Source organism: Podarcis raffonei, chromosome 3, assembly GCF_027172205.1.
Source record: "Podarcis raffonei isolate rPodRaf1 chromosome 3, rPodRaf1.pri, whole genome shotgun sequence".
In the NCBI taxonomy this organism is placed as follows: domain Eukaryota; kingdom Metazoa; phylum Chordata; class Lepidosauria; order Squamata; family Lacertidae; genus Podarcis; species Podarcis raffonei.
The window spans coordinates 20,517,457-20,534,440 of NC_070604.1; the positions used below are offsets into that span (position 1 = coordinate 20,517,457).

A 16,984-nucleotide genomic window follows, 5' to 3' on the forward strand; every position below is an offset into this window, starting at 1 on the left:
TACCCTTAACCCCCTAATTCTAGATGGGCAGTGGCTAGCTATAATTATTTGATAAAAGAAAGGCAACATTCAGAACCGCTCTCTCATTACATCTTACGTTCTACGAGCTGAAGCAAAGTCACTGGAAACAGAGCCATTTCTATACTGGGGTGTCGTAACATTGCTGAAGAATTTTTATTTCCCACCCCACCCACACATTTCTCCCTAGCTCTGCCATTGTCAATACAATGAGGACAGGGAGGGGTGTCCCTGTTAAAAGTTGTATGAGGGCATTAGTGTATTTTGGTCAAAGTAATACCAGAGAGAGAGCGGACAAATGTTTTATCGTGTTTTTAATAATCTATTGAGACCTTTGTATCAGTTTAATTCTTCATCCAGTTCTTTATGATCCCAGTTCATTCTTGAGTACTGTACCCCAAGAAAGCGTCACACTTCCACCACGATGCTCGGGTTGTCTACCTCGTAATAAGTGCCTTGCCTCTGGCTGATTCAAGCCCACAAAGACTGGCTGGACCCTCAATTACTCGAGGAGGAAGACTAGATTTATATGCAGGCAATTCAAGGGAGCGTGTCTAATTCAACCTAGCCTGCCTGGACCCAGGTGGCTTTCTCACAGTATGGAACCAGTCAAGAGACCTAAAATAAACTTTGCTAAGGGCACAGCACAACAGAAATTTGTCAAGAATGTCAATCATCTTAAATGAAAAAAAGAAGTTTGGCTTTTAACCAGGCATCAGTGAACAGAAAGACTCCATCTGTTCATGGACCAAGATCCAGCACAGCATCCTTACATGTGATCAATTATGTGGAGGCAGGGCTTACCTCCCCCCCCCCAATATTTTATTCAAGTTGACACCCCTGCAAGGATCACAGGGTGCTCTACAATACAAAAACACAAAACATAGTAACAAATAAAAACAACCCCCCCTTTCACTCTTGGGGAAATATTGGCAAAGTAGAAGCCCTGCAAAAAAATTAAATGTGGCATTGTAGGGTGGAAAAGCCTTTAAAAAACCAACAACCCAACAGGCAACTGACAGCTTAGAGGCCAAGCCACGGTTTCAAACAAGAACCCCAAATGTCAGGTAGAGAGCCTTATGGGGACAATGAGCGGAGTTTTAAGACTAAATGCTCCTTTGGTTTCTAAGCACCGCACTGCTATTATCATAAATCTGTCATTCTAGAATGGCAGCGATTTTCCTTTTTTTGAAACTGGAGGGAAGATTGTGATTTAATGCATCGCCACGATCAAAAATAAAAAGCAAATCTGCGAAATGATTCCCAGCAATCAAAATACAGGGGTGCATCATTTTAAAGGCTGTACGAGCGGCAATGCCACTGTTTTAACAGCTACAGAGCAATCTTTTGAGAACTTCTGATAGTATTTGGGCAAATGATAAAAATACACCGACTGTGGAAGAAAAGGCTTCAGGGGTTGTGCCTACCTTGCCTGTTCTCTTGGGTAATGTTAGTCATGCTTCCATCTTCTGCAAAGCCACATTCCAAGTTATCCAGTATCTGCAATGAATATTTTTTTAAGCAACTTTGTTGAGTTTGAACACCATTCCAGAGTGAAAGCAAATATTTGTAAACTGAAATCAGTCACGGTCACCATATTCAAAGATTCAAACAGGGCTCCCCACCCCATGGGAGCAACTTTTGAAATCACCAATCTATTGGGAGTAATAGGAATCACCCTTCAAATCAATTAAGAAGAAAAAGAGAGAATGCTTTCATACTGCTGCTTGGCTGAAATGACATACACCCAAGAGTTAATATTCTGTGGACAAATGCCAGCTCCCTCGGCCTGAAAGAGAGATGAGCGCCGCAACCCCATAATCACCTTTGACTGGACTTAACCGTCCAGGGGTCCTTTACCCTTTACCTTATTCCGAACGTAACTGGAGAAATACATGCTAGGTAGGATATCAATTATTTTCTTCAGGGGAGGCTTATTAGCCTGTACAAAACGAAAGCAGTGCAACACAAACTGAAGTAAGAATATTCAGTGTTGTGAGCTGCTTTGAGGACTGTATAAATCCACTAAACGAATTTGTCATCCGTGGAGCCAGTCATTGCTCACCAGTGACGACAGCCCAGCAAGGGCTTCCTATTTGGGCTGCCTGCCAGTGACTGAGACTGTGCCTGCCACAAGACATGGTTGGTGGGCTTCAATCAGACAGGCAGGTGACACTATTGTGCAGGCAGAGTGTTGGGTTCTGGACCAAGGAGATCAGGGTTCAAAGAGCTGGCCAGCAATGAAACCCTGTAACTGGTATGGGGCCAATCTCAGCCTAACCAACCTTCCAAGACTGTTGGGAGGATAAACTGGGATCATGGCCGTGTACGCCAGCTTGGGACTACCTGGAGGAAGTGAGAGATATGTGGACATATGGAGATGAAGCCAGAGCTCACCGAGCCCAGTATTGCAGCAGAGTTGTCGGGCAGAGAGCTTTCTGAACACTTGAAGAGATGCCAGGGACTGAATCCAAGATATTCTGCATGCTAATGTACACGCTAGCCCCTTTCCTGCAATAGGTTGGATCTGACATTATCTTTCCATTCACAAAAGGGACTGCAATTCAGTGGAGGCTCTCACTGGTGGAAAGAGGGGTGGGGAAGCCACTCTTGCTGATTCCCCCGGAAGCCCCCTTCTACAGTTTGAGGTACTTCCAACCATCTGGAGCAGTTGTTGAGGAAGGCACAGGGGACTGGTGGGAGAAAGCAATCGAGAAGCATGCTGCAAGTGAAGGCCCCTTCATGGAAATTCTGGATCTGAGCCAATGCAATAAAATAAATAAAATACAAGCTGATTCCAAAAGAGGTGTGAAAAATAACCACCACCACCTAACCCAAATGTTCTCTCTCTTTGGTAGTTTTATAGCTTCCAGCAGGGGTTTCATTCCTAGTTAAACAATGATCTATCCTGTATCACACATGTTTTCTTTCAGAACGATTTCTGTGATTAAAATGAAGTCTGGGCAAGCTAAAATAAAGATGGCTGTGATGATCTGGAAAATTATTTGGGCTGCTAGCTCTGAATGGTTTTGTGCCTCAAATTATAAATCAAACCTCCCATCTGCATGGAAGAAGATCTTCGGTTCCCTCCGTGACGCCTCAAATACCATCACTCCTAAAATCATGATTTGTAGCATCCTTTGGCCTAAGAGAACTAAATGAGACTCATTCCAGAGCACTTGTACTTTAATTAGCTAGTCGTTTCTGCTGATCAGCAAATATAAGGGACTCCCTCTCCTGGGGACTGAGTGCACTGTTTCAGTGCAGATTTCGGCTCCTGCCGGCTGAGAGATGGAAGGCCCCAGCTGCAATTTGCATTTAAAGCCCCATCATCCCACTTTAATCAGTCATGGCTTCCCCCAAAGAATCATGGGAACTGTGGTTCATTAAAGGTGCTGAGAGAGGGATGAGCGTGTAGATTCCTTTGAATTCTTTGTGGCTGAAATGTAGCTTGCTGCGCAAAATTGAAAGGAATGTGGCCTTTGGGTCTGAAACGGTTTCCCCACCCTTGTCGTGGAACTTCATCTCTTGTCACCTCTCTTGGACATGATTCTTCCAACATCTTCCCTGCAATTGGTTACAGCACAGGTATCTGCCCACACCTTTCACAACAAAGGCAGGAGCAAAGTGGTCACTCAGTTTCTCCTCATCCTCTTCTGTCACTCCTTTGATGTGTGAGGGCCCAACAATCTCCTTACTCATTTCCTGATCAAAACAAAAAAATTTTTTCCTTCCAGTAGCACCTTAAAGACCAACTAAGTTAGTTCTTGGTATGAGCTTTCGTGTGCATGCACACTTCTTCAGATACACTTGAAACAGAAGTTGCCAGATCCCTCTATATAGTGAGAAGGTGGGGAGGGGTATTACTCAGAAGGGTGGTGGGAATGGGTGATTGGCAGATAGCTGTGATGAGCCTGTTGACGACTCTTAACGACTGCAATAGGTCTTACAGGAAAAAGCAAGGGGTGAGAAGGTGAAAAATGGCTTTGTCATGTATAATGAGATAAGAATCCAATGTCTTTGTTCAGACCAGGTCTCTCCATGGTTTTAAGTTTGGTAATGAGTTGCAATTCAGCAGCTTCTCTTTCCAGTCTATTTCTGAAATTCCTTTGTAGTAAAACAGCTACTTTGAGATCTTGTATAGAATGTCCTGGGAGATTGAAGTGTTCTCCTACTGGTTTCTCTGTCTTGTGATTCTTGATGTCCGATTTATGTCCGTTTATTCTTTGGCGTAACGTTTGGCCTGTTTGTCCAATACAGAGAGCTGAAGGACACTGTTGGCATTTGATGGCATATACAATGTTAGACGATGAGCAATTAAATAGTCCCGAGATGGTATGTGTGATGTTGTTGGGGCCAGTAATGGTGTTGTCCGGGTGTATGTGGCAGCAAAGTTGGCATCTGGGTTTATTGCAGGCTCTGGTGCCAGTGTCCGTGTTACGTCTGGTTGTAGTATTATTGTGGGTTAGGAGTTGTTTAAGATTGGGTGGCTGTCTGTAGGCAATGAAAGGTCTTCCTCCTTTTCCTGATGTTCTTAGAAGACATTTTCACTGTGGGGTTTAGCAATATTGTTTTCCTGTTCTTTCACTTGCCTTTACCACCAGCTTACATTTGCCAGGAATTTATTTTCCTTTCTGCTCTTCCCATTTGGGCAAAGCTTCCATCTTCTGAAAGAAGACTTTTTTTTTTAATTTTAAAGTCACACATACATTATTACAAGTGTTAAAAAAGATTCTCTGTGTTGCTTCATGAAAGTGTTCCTGGCATTTTGATGAAATATAGAACTGTGCTTTTGTTCCTAGGACAAATTTTAGATGGTGCATCTTTTCTGTTGAGTAAATATGTAGCCTATAGGCATTATCAGGACAAAACACATGGGAAGATGAGAATTGAATATTCTACACTTCAGGAGACTTGGCCTTGCTTTTTTATATATTTGTAAGGTATTTTTTAAAGCTCTTAGTTGTGTTTTTTTTGTTTGGACCACTGGCCTGCCTAACATAAATCAATATACTTTTGTACTGGTGAGCCAGCGTAGTAGGGAATTGTCTTCAGGCAAACAAAAACTGCAGTGTGGATGTTAATTTATTTCTCCCTCCACCCCCATTCATCTCCACGAAAATGTTCGTTGGAAAATCTAGCTGGGACCACTTAAAGACTGACACTGGTGAAAGAAGGCATTCATCTTGAGACATATTGGGAAGGGGGGTAGGATGTAAAAAGAAAAAGAAAAAAAGAAACTGCAAGTTTGAATTTGGTCCAGTAAGACCCCCAAACTCTCCAATGATGATTTTGGCACAAGATTTGCAGAAGAGCGGTGTTTAGCCAGGCTTCCGGCTAGTTTTTAAATGTGCTGGTGCAGACAGATTAGCTTTTCCATTTTCCTTGCCATGTTGAATGGAAGCAGTCAGCTGAACCACTTGAAATTACACACTTGCTGGTTCTCGTGGTGAGACTTGCCAGGGATGGGGAAGCTGTGGCCCTCCAGCTATTGCTGGACTACAATTCCTATCACCCCCTATCATTAGCCATGCTGCCTGGTGCAGATGGGAGTTGTAGTTCAGCCGCATCAGGAAGGCCACAGGCTCTCCAACTGCAGCAAAGTCTTTCCCATCCCTCTTGCATGCATATGTGTGAATTTGAGCTGTGATGATTAGACTATCCTGATAAGGATAGAACCAGTATTCTGTGCTCTGGTAACCTCTAGAGGCAAACTAAGGCCTGGGGGCTGGATCCAGCCCAATCGCCTTCTAAATCTGGCCCGCAGATAGTCTGGGAATCAGCGTGTTTTTACATGAGTAAAAACTCATGTAAACTCATGTCCCTTTATTTACAATGCATCTCTGGGTTATTTGTGGGGCATAGGAATTCGTTCACCCCCCCCCAATATAGTCCGCCTGCCCCCCCAAGGTCTGAGGGACAGTGGATCGGCCCCCTGCTGAAAAAGTTTGCTGTAGTGCGGTGTAGTGGTTAAGAGCGGTAGACTCGTAATCTGGTGAACCGGGTTTGCGTCTCCGCTCCTCCACATGCAGCTGCTGAGTGACCTTGGGCTAGTCAGACTTCTCTGAAGTCTCTCAGCCTCACTCACCTCACAGAGTGTTTGTTGTAGGGGAGGAAGGGAAAAGGAGAATGTTACCCGCTTTGAGACTCCTTAAAGGAAGTGAAAGGCGGGATATCAAATCCAAACTCTTCTTCTTCTTCTCTAGAGGTTAGACTACTGCCATATGTTTGTTACATGTGGGATTGCCTTTGAAATCAGCAAGAAGGCAACCAAAATCATCAGAAAATTGAGGTACCTTCCATAAGAGCAGTACCTATTTATCTAATGGCACTTTGACATGCTTTTGAACTGCTAGGTTGGCAGGAGCAGGGACCAAGCAACAGGCGCTCACCCTGTCGCAGGGATTCAAACCACCGACCTTCTGATCGGTAAGTCCTAGGCTCTGTGGTTTAACCCACAGTGCCACCCGCATCCCAGTGAAAGGATGGTCCTGAGCAAAAGTGGCTGGGGACCAACCGGAGGAGATGCCTATAGCCTTCACTGCCTACTTAAGGATTTGATGGAATCATCTGCTTGGCCTCTGTGAACGAGGCAAGACTTTTGGTAGGATCCAGCTGGACTGTTCTCATATCCAGGATCGGGTTTGTTTGGTTTGATGAAAATAAAAATTACCAGCATCTTATTAAATGAGAAGATTGATAAGATTCAAAGTAGGATACTTCGCTAACATTTAACTTTGGATATTGCCACCCTACAAGGTTTGTTTGTTTGTCACATTACTAGGCTGACGGTTTGTTTAAAGTGAAAACATAACTGAGTAGCAATGGCCTTTGGAATACAGAGTTAAGGTGTAACAAACACTCACATTTCTAACAGCAAAATCTTAAGATTTCGGAGCACAGAGCATGAGCCAGTCAAAATGAAGCGCTTTCAAATTCCACTGAGTCTGGAAAATAGCAGCTTATTTTAAGCCTACCCTGTCTGTCGAAGAATTATTGCATCATAACTGTGCAATGAATGACTGAAGCTTGATGGCTGTTCCAGACATTCTAAATACTCTGCTTACAGAAAGTGCAAGGCTACTGATGCCCAAGTATTGAAGAAAGATTGGCTGCCCTTTACCTTTGTGCAGATTGTTTTCATACTGTGCAGTCTATCAAGCGACTCTTGAGGATTTCCGAGGTACTGCTGAAGTTCAGCATGCAAAATCCTCATGGAAAAAGGAACCATGGAACCTAGAATGGTAACAAAATGGATGGGTTGCAATTATTGTAGTTATCGGTACAGTCCACGTCTATCACAGGCATATGCTCTCTGCATTTACTCAATATAAGGTTATGTCTCTCTGGAGACATGATCTATACAGGCCTGAAACAAACCTTAGTGCGGAACAGCAAGATGTAGATTTCGGGACAGCTGCCCAGCCCCCTCCCTGCACTCTGTCACCCTTCTTCATTGCTGCACTTAATGAATTGTTTGCCTAATATCTTTTCCTAAAATTTCAAGATTGAAGTTATCTGAGGAAGTGATGAGCAAATGAAACCAGACCAGTGTTCAGCTGTGGTCTCCGTTTTATCTGTGAAACTGTAAGCGCAATTTGAGTTCTATTTACTCACTGATTTTTGTGAGGGTCTGAATGCAAACTAAATAAGGTTTCTGAGTTCTACACGTCCGTATGTGGCTGCCAGCCATTGTGATTTTACTATTAATTGAAGAACCATTAGTCACTTTAGGCCTACAAGGGTCATTAGAAGTCATTTAAGTCTTTTCCTTTAGGGAAACCAGGTCTTGTTGTACTTGAAATATTCCTAAGAGGTACTGCACCTCATTTTTTAAAAGGTTTGAGCTTCTTCTTGGATGTCATAGTTGGAATGAACCATTTGAGTCACCTAGTCCAATGCAGGTTTCTTTACACAATGTTTTAGGACCCAAATTTGCAAAACATGAAATTTTAGGGCTTAGAAAACAAATGAAAGTATTCTTTATGCAATAACAATGCAATATATTTTTGCGAGGAGAATCCCTCTGTTAGGAACACACCAAATTGTCTAGTAGCCCAGGGTCTTTCCTGCTGACCTATGAGCTCTGCAGTGCCTTCTTAACTACTTCAAATAACTTCATTCCTCTATTTTGTGCCCCCATCATTTGTTCTTCTTGTCCTTCGTGGCTGTGGCTCTAAAGCCACAGTTTTCAGGTCTTATTACAGCACCCAGGCTGCTCACAATCCACTTCTTTTCAGACCTACTGAGTATAAAAGCTTCACTCCACAGACAGATGGATAGTCACCATGCCACAGAGGGAAAAATATGACTTCACTAGCCCTGAGAATGGTTATTAAGCAAAGTTAATGATCCTACATGCTGCTGCATGGAAGGCCAACTCATTAGCAGAGAGGTTAGTGTGCAATGGAAATCCATATCGCAATCAGAAAGATGTAGCACCAGAGCTAATCCCACAGCTTCATTTTAGAAGTGGCAAATAAAGTTGGCAGCCAACCAGCACTGAAGTCAATTTCTTACAAAATGGGAGTTACTACTTGGCTCACTTCAGATTCGGGGGGGTGGGGGTGGAATCTTATTTTCCCACAGCATCTACACCATGAATCCTGGACGGCACAGGAATGGGAGCGACATGCATGAGGAATAGGCCAAGCACCCGAGTTCTGCTACTTCAGAGCCTGGGAGTTTGAATTTACTTATTTTTAAGAAGGTCAAGAGTGGAAGGTGCAATGCATTCAGAGGTAGGATGGTTTCCCCCACTTTGGTCTTGGAAAATATGGTTTTTCTCTCTCTCATTCCTCAGTTACATCCCAACTAGGCAAAAATACCAGGACTTTTACTTTCATAGTAATATTTTAAAATGCAGTTTTAAAGCAGAGATACTGATAGCTTCCTTTATGATTTCGCTAAAGCATGCTGTCACTTGCACTGTAGGACAAAAATTTTGTGAGCTTATGAAAATACAGTACTATTTAGTGACAGGGAAAGTCGGTTAATTCTGTGTCAAAATATCTGGATTTAGATGTGTAACTTTTGCTCAAATAGGATGAGCAAATTTAACTTTAGAATGAGACAAATGCACACATAGAATCACAGAAATGTAGGGTTGGAAAATACCCTGGGGATCATCTAGTCTGAGATTTCCCAAACTTGGGTCTCCAGATGTTGTTGGACTACAACTCCCATTATCCATAGCCAGAAGAACCAGTGGCCAGGGATGATGGGAATTGTAGTTCAAAAAAACAACCAGGGACCCAAGTTTGGGAAACCCTGATCTAGACCAACTCCTTACAAGGTAGCATCACAGCAAAAAAAAAGAAAAAGGAAAAAAAAAGAAAAAGAAGAAGAGCTAATCACCACTTTAAAAAGGCTTGACACTGACATGTTTCTTCACTGATGCCCCAGAATAGAAAGAGGCAACATTGATCACAAATGCCCTTAGTTCCTCTATTTATTTATTTATTTATTTATTTATTTATTTATTTATTTATTGTGGTTATTTATATCCTACTTTCCAGGATACACATCCTTCCAAGGTAATAAAATTGTAGCCACACAATTAAATCATAACAGTTCATTACCATTCTTTCCACAGGGCAGCAGATAGTAGGCAAAGTCCTTCTAGAACAGCCTCTGAGGTGGTCTTCACCTCAATGCAGCAGAGCGAGAGATGGGGAACAGGGCTACTCCATCAGCTCCACTGAGAGACCAGTTACATTTGACAGTTTCTGCTTCTGAACTGGCCATTATTTAGGCTGTGGTAGGCTATTGTTTAAAAATATACACCACCTATTTTGTACCAAATATTGACACCCAGCCCCAAAATAAATAAATAAAAGACTGCAAGACAAAGTTATCCATATATAAACTATAAATTTTAACCACAAATAACGTGTACTTATACTGTCCTTCTGTAGCCTGTTCATTTATTTATTTTGAATATTATTTTCAATTTTGCACTGACAGATTTCTAATATGATCTGATTTAAAAGCATAATGAAAGGATTAGGTTACTGCAAATTAGTTTTGTGGTTCTGGAATAATTTTTTAAAACTCAAGAAAAAAAACTGTTTTCTGTCTTTTTGGGGCATATGGGGAAATACACACACACACACACACACACACACACACACCTAACATCCAAAAGCAGACTGCGTCAAAATGAAGAATAACCATCACCTCTGAATTGCTGCAGGAGAAAAACACAAAGGCAGACCTTGGGAGCACAGGAGAGGTAATGACAAGTTAGGGAAAGTCTTTCGAGAAGGTAGATGGTTGCGAACCTTTCTCGTCAAAAATATGCAAGGCAACCATGTTGGTCAGGAAAGTTTAGGGATGTTAAGCTGCTCAGTCAAGTTTCACAAGAGCCACAGAGGCAGAAAGACCAAGTCCTAATAGGACACTTCTGAATCTACCATAAAGCCCCCTCAGCTTTGCTTGGTCTGCTCTCCCTACAACCGTTGTATGACTTATCAGGCTGGAGGTAAGACTGTTTGTGCTGTTTGTAGTGTGAGTTATTGCTTGATTGCTGGCTGAGTGAATGTAGCTGGGGTGAAGTTGTGGCCCAAGACTTGCCTCACTTTCACAGCAGGCCCTGTCCTGAAATGAGCAACCACAAAGGGGTTTGCCATTTTTCTGAGGGGGTTTGTGTGTGTCACATTGGGGTGATACAGGGGCAGGGGCACCCTGCGCTGTCAGCCAGGCAGGATACAGAAGTGCAGGCTGCCTGAGAGAGCTTTTCAATCAAAATTTTGGTCGAAACAGCAAGACTTTGGGTTTGTGGCACGACGACACGGCCACGTTGAACTTTCTTCCAGCTTCAAATTAAAAACCCAGGACAAAAAGAGGCTAATAAAGGAGAGCCCGTTCCCACAGAAAAGGGAAATCTAGTTGTTGTAATGAACAGACAAGAAAACAGGTAAATGAAAGCCTGCCTAATTAATCGTAAACAGAGGCAGTCCTCAAATTCTCATGAGGACAGATTTAAAAGCAGGACAATGCCTCATAGTTCACCTGTGAGTTTCTGGCAGCGTGACAGACTCTGCGATAACCAGGATTATGAACTATGAAGGGGGGGGGGGAATCACACTGAGGAGTCTTATATAAACAAGGTGCATTGGTTAGTCACAGCATTCTAGAAGAATTATGCACACCTACAGGTTTCTCACAGTGGTAATAACCCCTTTTCAAAATAAATTTCCACAGTTCCAGAAGTCTCTGAGAAGTTTTAAGCAAGGGCTGGGTTGTTTCTGCACCATGCAAAACATGGAGGACATCTCTAACATTGTTAAGCAGTTAACTGTGTCTGCAAGTCAGTGTTTATTATAATGGTCAAATGCATGATGGCATAATGCTTCTGCATAATGTGTATCTACTGTAAAGCCAATAAGTGAGGGATATGAACAGGCTTGAGAAGTATACGCAGGTTAAGCATCCTGCTGCAACACAGTCCCTTTCAGACGTTAAGAGCTGTGTTTCTCGTAATGTCTGAAGCTACTCTTAAGGAGATGGCAAAATATCCATCATTCTTATGGACAGGTTGTGGAGAAATGGTGATCTTCTGAAGATTCTGTTTACAGAGTCCTTTTTCACTCTCCTTTTCTCCCCACCTCGTTCCTTTCAGTGAGACCTGGGCCACCCAGATTCAGAAGCAAAGAAAACAGTCAACTTTGATGAATTGGTATCCCCAAGTGCCACACTTCGCTCTTCTCCACAGGAGTAAATCGTATAATTATTTGAGGGAATCTAAAGGGATGAAACTTCAGACACCACTATGGTGGAGGTTAAGCCAGTTTCCTGCCTTAGCCATTAAGAGATAAGCCTGCTCCTATCTAAATTATCACTATTCCGGGTATTTCCTCATCATGCTAGAGAGTGATGGCACCAGGAAAATGACTGTACACAGGATCCTTTTAAAAATGATGATTACGGGCAGGATTCATCTAATAATTATTATTGCCCGATTCCCCCCTCCTTATCCTACAAAACCAAACTCCCGCTCATCAAAAGATGGCAGCAAGTTAGTGCAATCCAATACTTTGTGCAGCAGAAATAAGGTGGGGTTACCTGAGGTCTGGCATACATAAACATGTGCTCTAATCTAGGACAAGATTTTCATAAAGGGGAATGGGTCAGATGAAGAAGTAGAAGGTAATTAAAAAAACAAATGGAGGAGAATGCAGCTCTTTTTCATGGCAAGTTATTTGGAGTAAAAACAAAAACAAATGAACAAAAAAACAGAAACACATAAGGAAAACGACCAACTAAAATGTTGCAGTCAGTATGTATAGGATACTTTGCAGCTAAAATCCTATGGTTAGAAACCAAGACAGGCAAACAACAAAATCAGATTTCCATGAGCACATACAGACCACCCCCCACAAAAAATCCCTATCCTTATTTTAGTACTCAACGTTCTAAGACATGTAAGCAACAAAATCAGATTTCCATGAGCACAAACAAAAAAAATCCCTGTCCTTATTTTAGTACTCAACATTCTATATAAGGAACTAATGAATAGCCTGGGAAAATAAGGTATGGAAAAGTCTTGACTTGGTCAGGAATCTGGGTGGAGACAACTGGGAGTTACCATGCGGGAGCATGATATGCATAGTCTAATGGTTATGGGGTTGCTCGTGCGTAAGTTGCCGCCACTCCTGGGTAGGTGGCCTGGTTAAACCTTTCCTGGCTGGACAGCCCCTCACTTCGTGGCTGCTCAGTCGCTGGCAGAATCCAACAGTGGGCGTTTCTTCAACCTTTTCCAACATAAAAGTTGTTTGACGCCCAGTCTCCTCCTCCCTTCTGCGCAGGGTGGGCGTGGGTAGCGGAGGACCTGTGCTCTCTCCGCTGGTGTCCAGTGAAGAGTCTCTGAGCCTGCTCTCCGCTTCCCCCATTGGCCCCCCTCCATCCCTGGTGTTGCGCTGAATTTCTTCCCCAACAGGAGACCTGCCTCTCTCCCTACTTGGCCCCTCTCCAGCATCGTCGTGGAGCCTCTCCTTCTCCTCTCGTTCCGATGGCAGTTCCCTGACACATAGAGTTATATTTGTTGTTTTTTTTAAAGGCTTTAGGCAAATCCTACGTCATGTGGGAACTAAAGATTCCAAGGCAAGGAGAAAGGTGACAGAAGTCAAACTGGGCTGCAGAGGTGAGGGTACAGAATTAAGCAATGGGTGGTATTCAGGAAAGTAGGCACAAGGGAGACAAAGAGCAACAGAGGAAGAAGAGAAGATGTTGAGCAATGATTGCACAGGCAGGAAAAAGAAACAGAGAGAGAAATAATACTTGGGAGGCAGTATTACCCTGGGCTGTAGCAATTATATAGCAACAGTACCAAGAACACAGAATTCACTGGGCAGCGCTAGGAATAGCTGCTGGGTTTACAAAACAGAAAAGTGTATGAAAAACATCAAGAAAGCAATGCAATTATAGGATGGAAAGAACTTTAGCCATAAGGATCTCCAGTGCAGAATTCTTCATCTTGAAGAGAAGCATAACGCATTCTCCAGCAGGTGTGAAGGTAGCATACTACTATTAGTAAGGCCGCCACTAGAGGGGGAACAAAACACATCCTTCAAGTGGGCCCTGCCAGATCGCACACTGAAAGCAAAGTATTTTCTGCTGTTTCTCCCCCTCGTGTCATAATTACTTTACCGAAACACTGGAACACCTACAGTTGTTTCAACGTTTTAGAAGTATGTGATTTTTATATATATATATAAAAGAGGCAAAACTGGAAAATGTTTTTTTCTTTTTTAAACCAATCTCTTGAAGCAAAAGGAATACTTTTAAGTCCTTGTAAAAGATGGAAGAGGATGGAAAGACAGAGCCTTTTAAAGCCACGTGACAGCTGCCACATTCTAAAAGCTAGATTTTTTTTCTAACACAGATGACCATGGCAGGGTAATCATAACTGCCACACCTATGCTGGAAATCCTCTGAGCGATGAAGGTGGTCCTCTTCGGACCCTGCCAATCGTATGCTGGCTCAGGAGCACTGCTAGTGTCTGTGACAACCTCAAGACGGTGGAGCTAGCCTGTGAGTTCCTTCTCTTGACAGAAGGAAAGAGGACTTCCTCTAGTTAAAACCACTACACCAACTCAATGATATCTAGCATTTCCAAAGAACAAGCAATCGTCGGAGAATTTAAGGCTTGAAAAGACCTGAAGGGCAGCAATATCCTAAAGCTACACTTACTATCAAAATTAACCTTTGCTTTCTCGTCAAATTGCCTTCGCAGGGCAGGTAGCCTGACAGCAACCGCCTACTAAAACTAAAAAAAGAAAAAGAGCATTACAAGCAGAATGAACAAAAACCATACCTTGAAATAGTCACTAAAGACAGGCAACTGGCAGTGGGGGGGGGATCTTTAGGGCGAGCAGAACAGAATAGAAAATTTAAGTAAACAAGATCTAATTGCATCTCTGCAATGAAATAGATACACAGGCAATTGTTACACAGGTTAATGTACAATCTCTGGTGCTTCCTCCTTGCCAAGGATGAGGAACATCACATGTGAATGGCAGGATGTGTTTGCCATAAAGAGAGGAGTATATGGATGCTGGGGTGTACACTGGGATGCGTTCATCGACTTGTTATGTTCTGCATGGGGTGGGATGTGTACAACAGCTGGAATCTGGCTCCTACAAGACTAAATACTAGATGAGGAATGTGAATGGGCACTAAGATTTTGTACAGACAAGGTCTGTATTGTTAAAGCTATGGTTTTCCCAGTAGTGATATATGGAAGTGAGAGCTGGAACATAAAGAAAGTTGATCGCCGAAGAATTGATGCTTTTCAATTATGGTGCTGGAGGAGACTCTTGAGAGTCCCATGGACTGCAATAAGATCCAACTTCTCTATTCTGAAGGAAATCAGCCCTGGGTGCTCACTGGAAAGACAGATCCTGAAGCTGAGACTCCAATACTTTGGCCACCTCATGAGAAGAGAAGACTCCCTGGAAAAGACCCTGATGTTGGGGCATATGGAGGGCACAAGGAGAAGGGGACGGCAGAGGACGAGATGGTTGGACAGTGTTCTCGAAGCTACCAGCATGAGTTTGACCAAACTGTGGGAGGCAGTGGAAGACAGGAGTGCCTGGCATGCTCTGGTCCATGGGGTCACGAAGAGTTGGACACAACTAAATGACTAAACAACAACAACAACATGGACTGCATACTACATGGCATGTAAGGTAGGCTATGAAGAGCTAGCTGTATTTTAATTAACAAAAGTAGATGCCACAGAAAGAGCTGTGCGATTCTAGTTGGAGAAAGGGGATGAGGGAAAGTGAAGAAGACGTGGTATGTCAATAAAAGTTGGCAGTTTAAGTTGGAAAATTCAGACTCACACACAAATATGGACATAAAAGAGGCAGAATTTAGCCAGAAGGGAAAAGTTACTTTGGAGTAAAAAGAAAAGCATTTAACAAGTCTAGCTGCATAGACGCCAAGGATAAAGTAGTGCTAGAAATGTTAAGAGACATCCATGGAAATTCATAACATTTCCAGACTGAAATTCACATGCTGTTCGGAAATGAAATGCATTTCATTTCATTCAATGAATATTTTGAATTGATCCAAATTACACACATGAATTAAATGAAATGTATTTTATACCACTTTCATAACCATTATTTATTTGTATCTCGACACATTTGATTGCAAAGTGCATTTTAATTGCCTAATTCGTTTAACTATTGTGAATCAAAATGAGATAGATAAATCAAAGATTTTACAGTTATGCTTGTTACACCAAAAAATGAAAAGAAAAATTAGCAGCCATCAGCATATTATCATAGATGACGGTTACTGCGCAGTAGATAAAATATATGTATGATTTATGTTTATTTTATCATTTAAATTAGCTGTTTAACGACACAGATTCATTTTTCATTTTCAATACAGTTTATTGCAAGGCAGACTGTTAGGTATGCCCTTTCTACCTCTTAGGCCATCAAGACAGCATAGCCCTCAAATATGAACAAAGGAAGGGTGACGGTCTTTTCCAAGCTTTGATCTAATACACCTGCCATTTCCTATTATAGGAAGATCAGCTGGATCCCTGCATTATCTGACTTTTTGATCTGATTATAGATATCAATTCCTTAAGAAGCTAGATAGGTAAGGGGTTAAAAAGATATCTCATCTTTAGTATGCTTAGTCTTGGACTATACTGCAATTCTAAAGCCCTCATCTTTTACTCTTAGCACTTTTGTAGCCCAGTACAGACATAATGCTACACCATAGTTAGTACTAAACATGTCATTGCCTTAGCAATGGTTGATTAAGATTCACAGACGTACAGAGGGCATGCATAAGAAACCTTCATTCTAAATTTACAAGCAGAGAATAGGGAGCTGGGTGATATTAACAACATAGTTCAGACATAACACTTCACTATGGTTCAATTCCAAACATGATTTGCAAATTCGGTTCAAGTCATTCATTCACATCCTGGTTTGTAACCAAACCTTAGCCATGGTTTACATTTCCAATACAGTACTGAACCAGGATTTAAGGAAAACAAACCATGGATATGAGTTAGGTTTGCACAAGACATGCTTTTTACCTCAAAACCTGCTTTCAAGTGTTGCTGATAACCTCCAAGGATCAGGCTACAGGATTAAAGTTCAACGTGTTCCTTAAAAGAATAATTCTAAGCTTGGTGTTGGGGGTTGTTTTTTGTGTGTGTGTTTGTGTGCAAGCCTGTCAGAGGTACCAACAGATCTGACCATTTTTGCAAAAAGAGAGAACTTCTGGAGCCACACACTGAACACATAAATATTGCATGACCTCAACCTCTCTAGGTAGTAGCAGCAGCGCCTTGCTTCAGTGAATGAAGGTATTTTGAGCATTCCGTCCTCAAAGGTCTATAACAACCACCTCAGAAATAGCATAATTTTTGTCAGAGCAGCTGATGAAGGCAGAAGCCGAAACATTTTGCTATAAGAATTTAAGATTTCTGTTT

The 16,984-nt window shown here is 42.2% G+C and overlaps 1 protein-coding gene across 9 annotated transcripts in view; it reads right to left on the reverse strand.

The window, feature by feature from the left end:
- Positions 1 to 16,984, reverse strand: part of TRAPPC12 (trafficking protein particle complex subunit 12) — a 53,174-nt gene that overhangs the window by 19,548 nt on the left and 16,642 nt on the right. For all 9 annotated transcript variants that reach the window (XM_053380753.1, XM_053380750.1, XM_053380754.1 and 6 more), the window contains 2 exons: positions 7,142 to 7,254; positions 1,446 to 1,518 (listed from right to left, as the gene is read on the reverse strand). In XM_053380753.1, the coding sequence (XP_053236728.1) occupies positions 1,446 to 1,518; positions 7,142 to 7,254 (186 nt within the window). The remainder of the gene's footprint in view (positions 1 to 1,445; positions 1,519 to 7,141; positions 7,255 to 16,984) is intronic.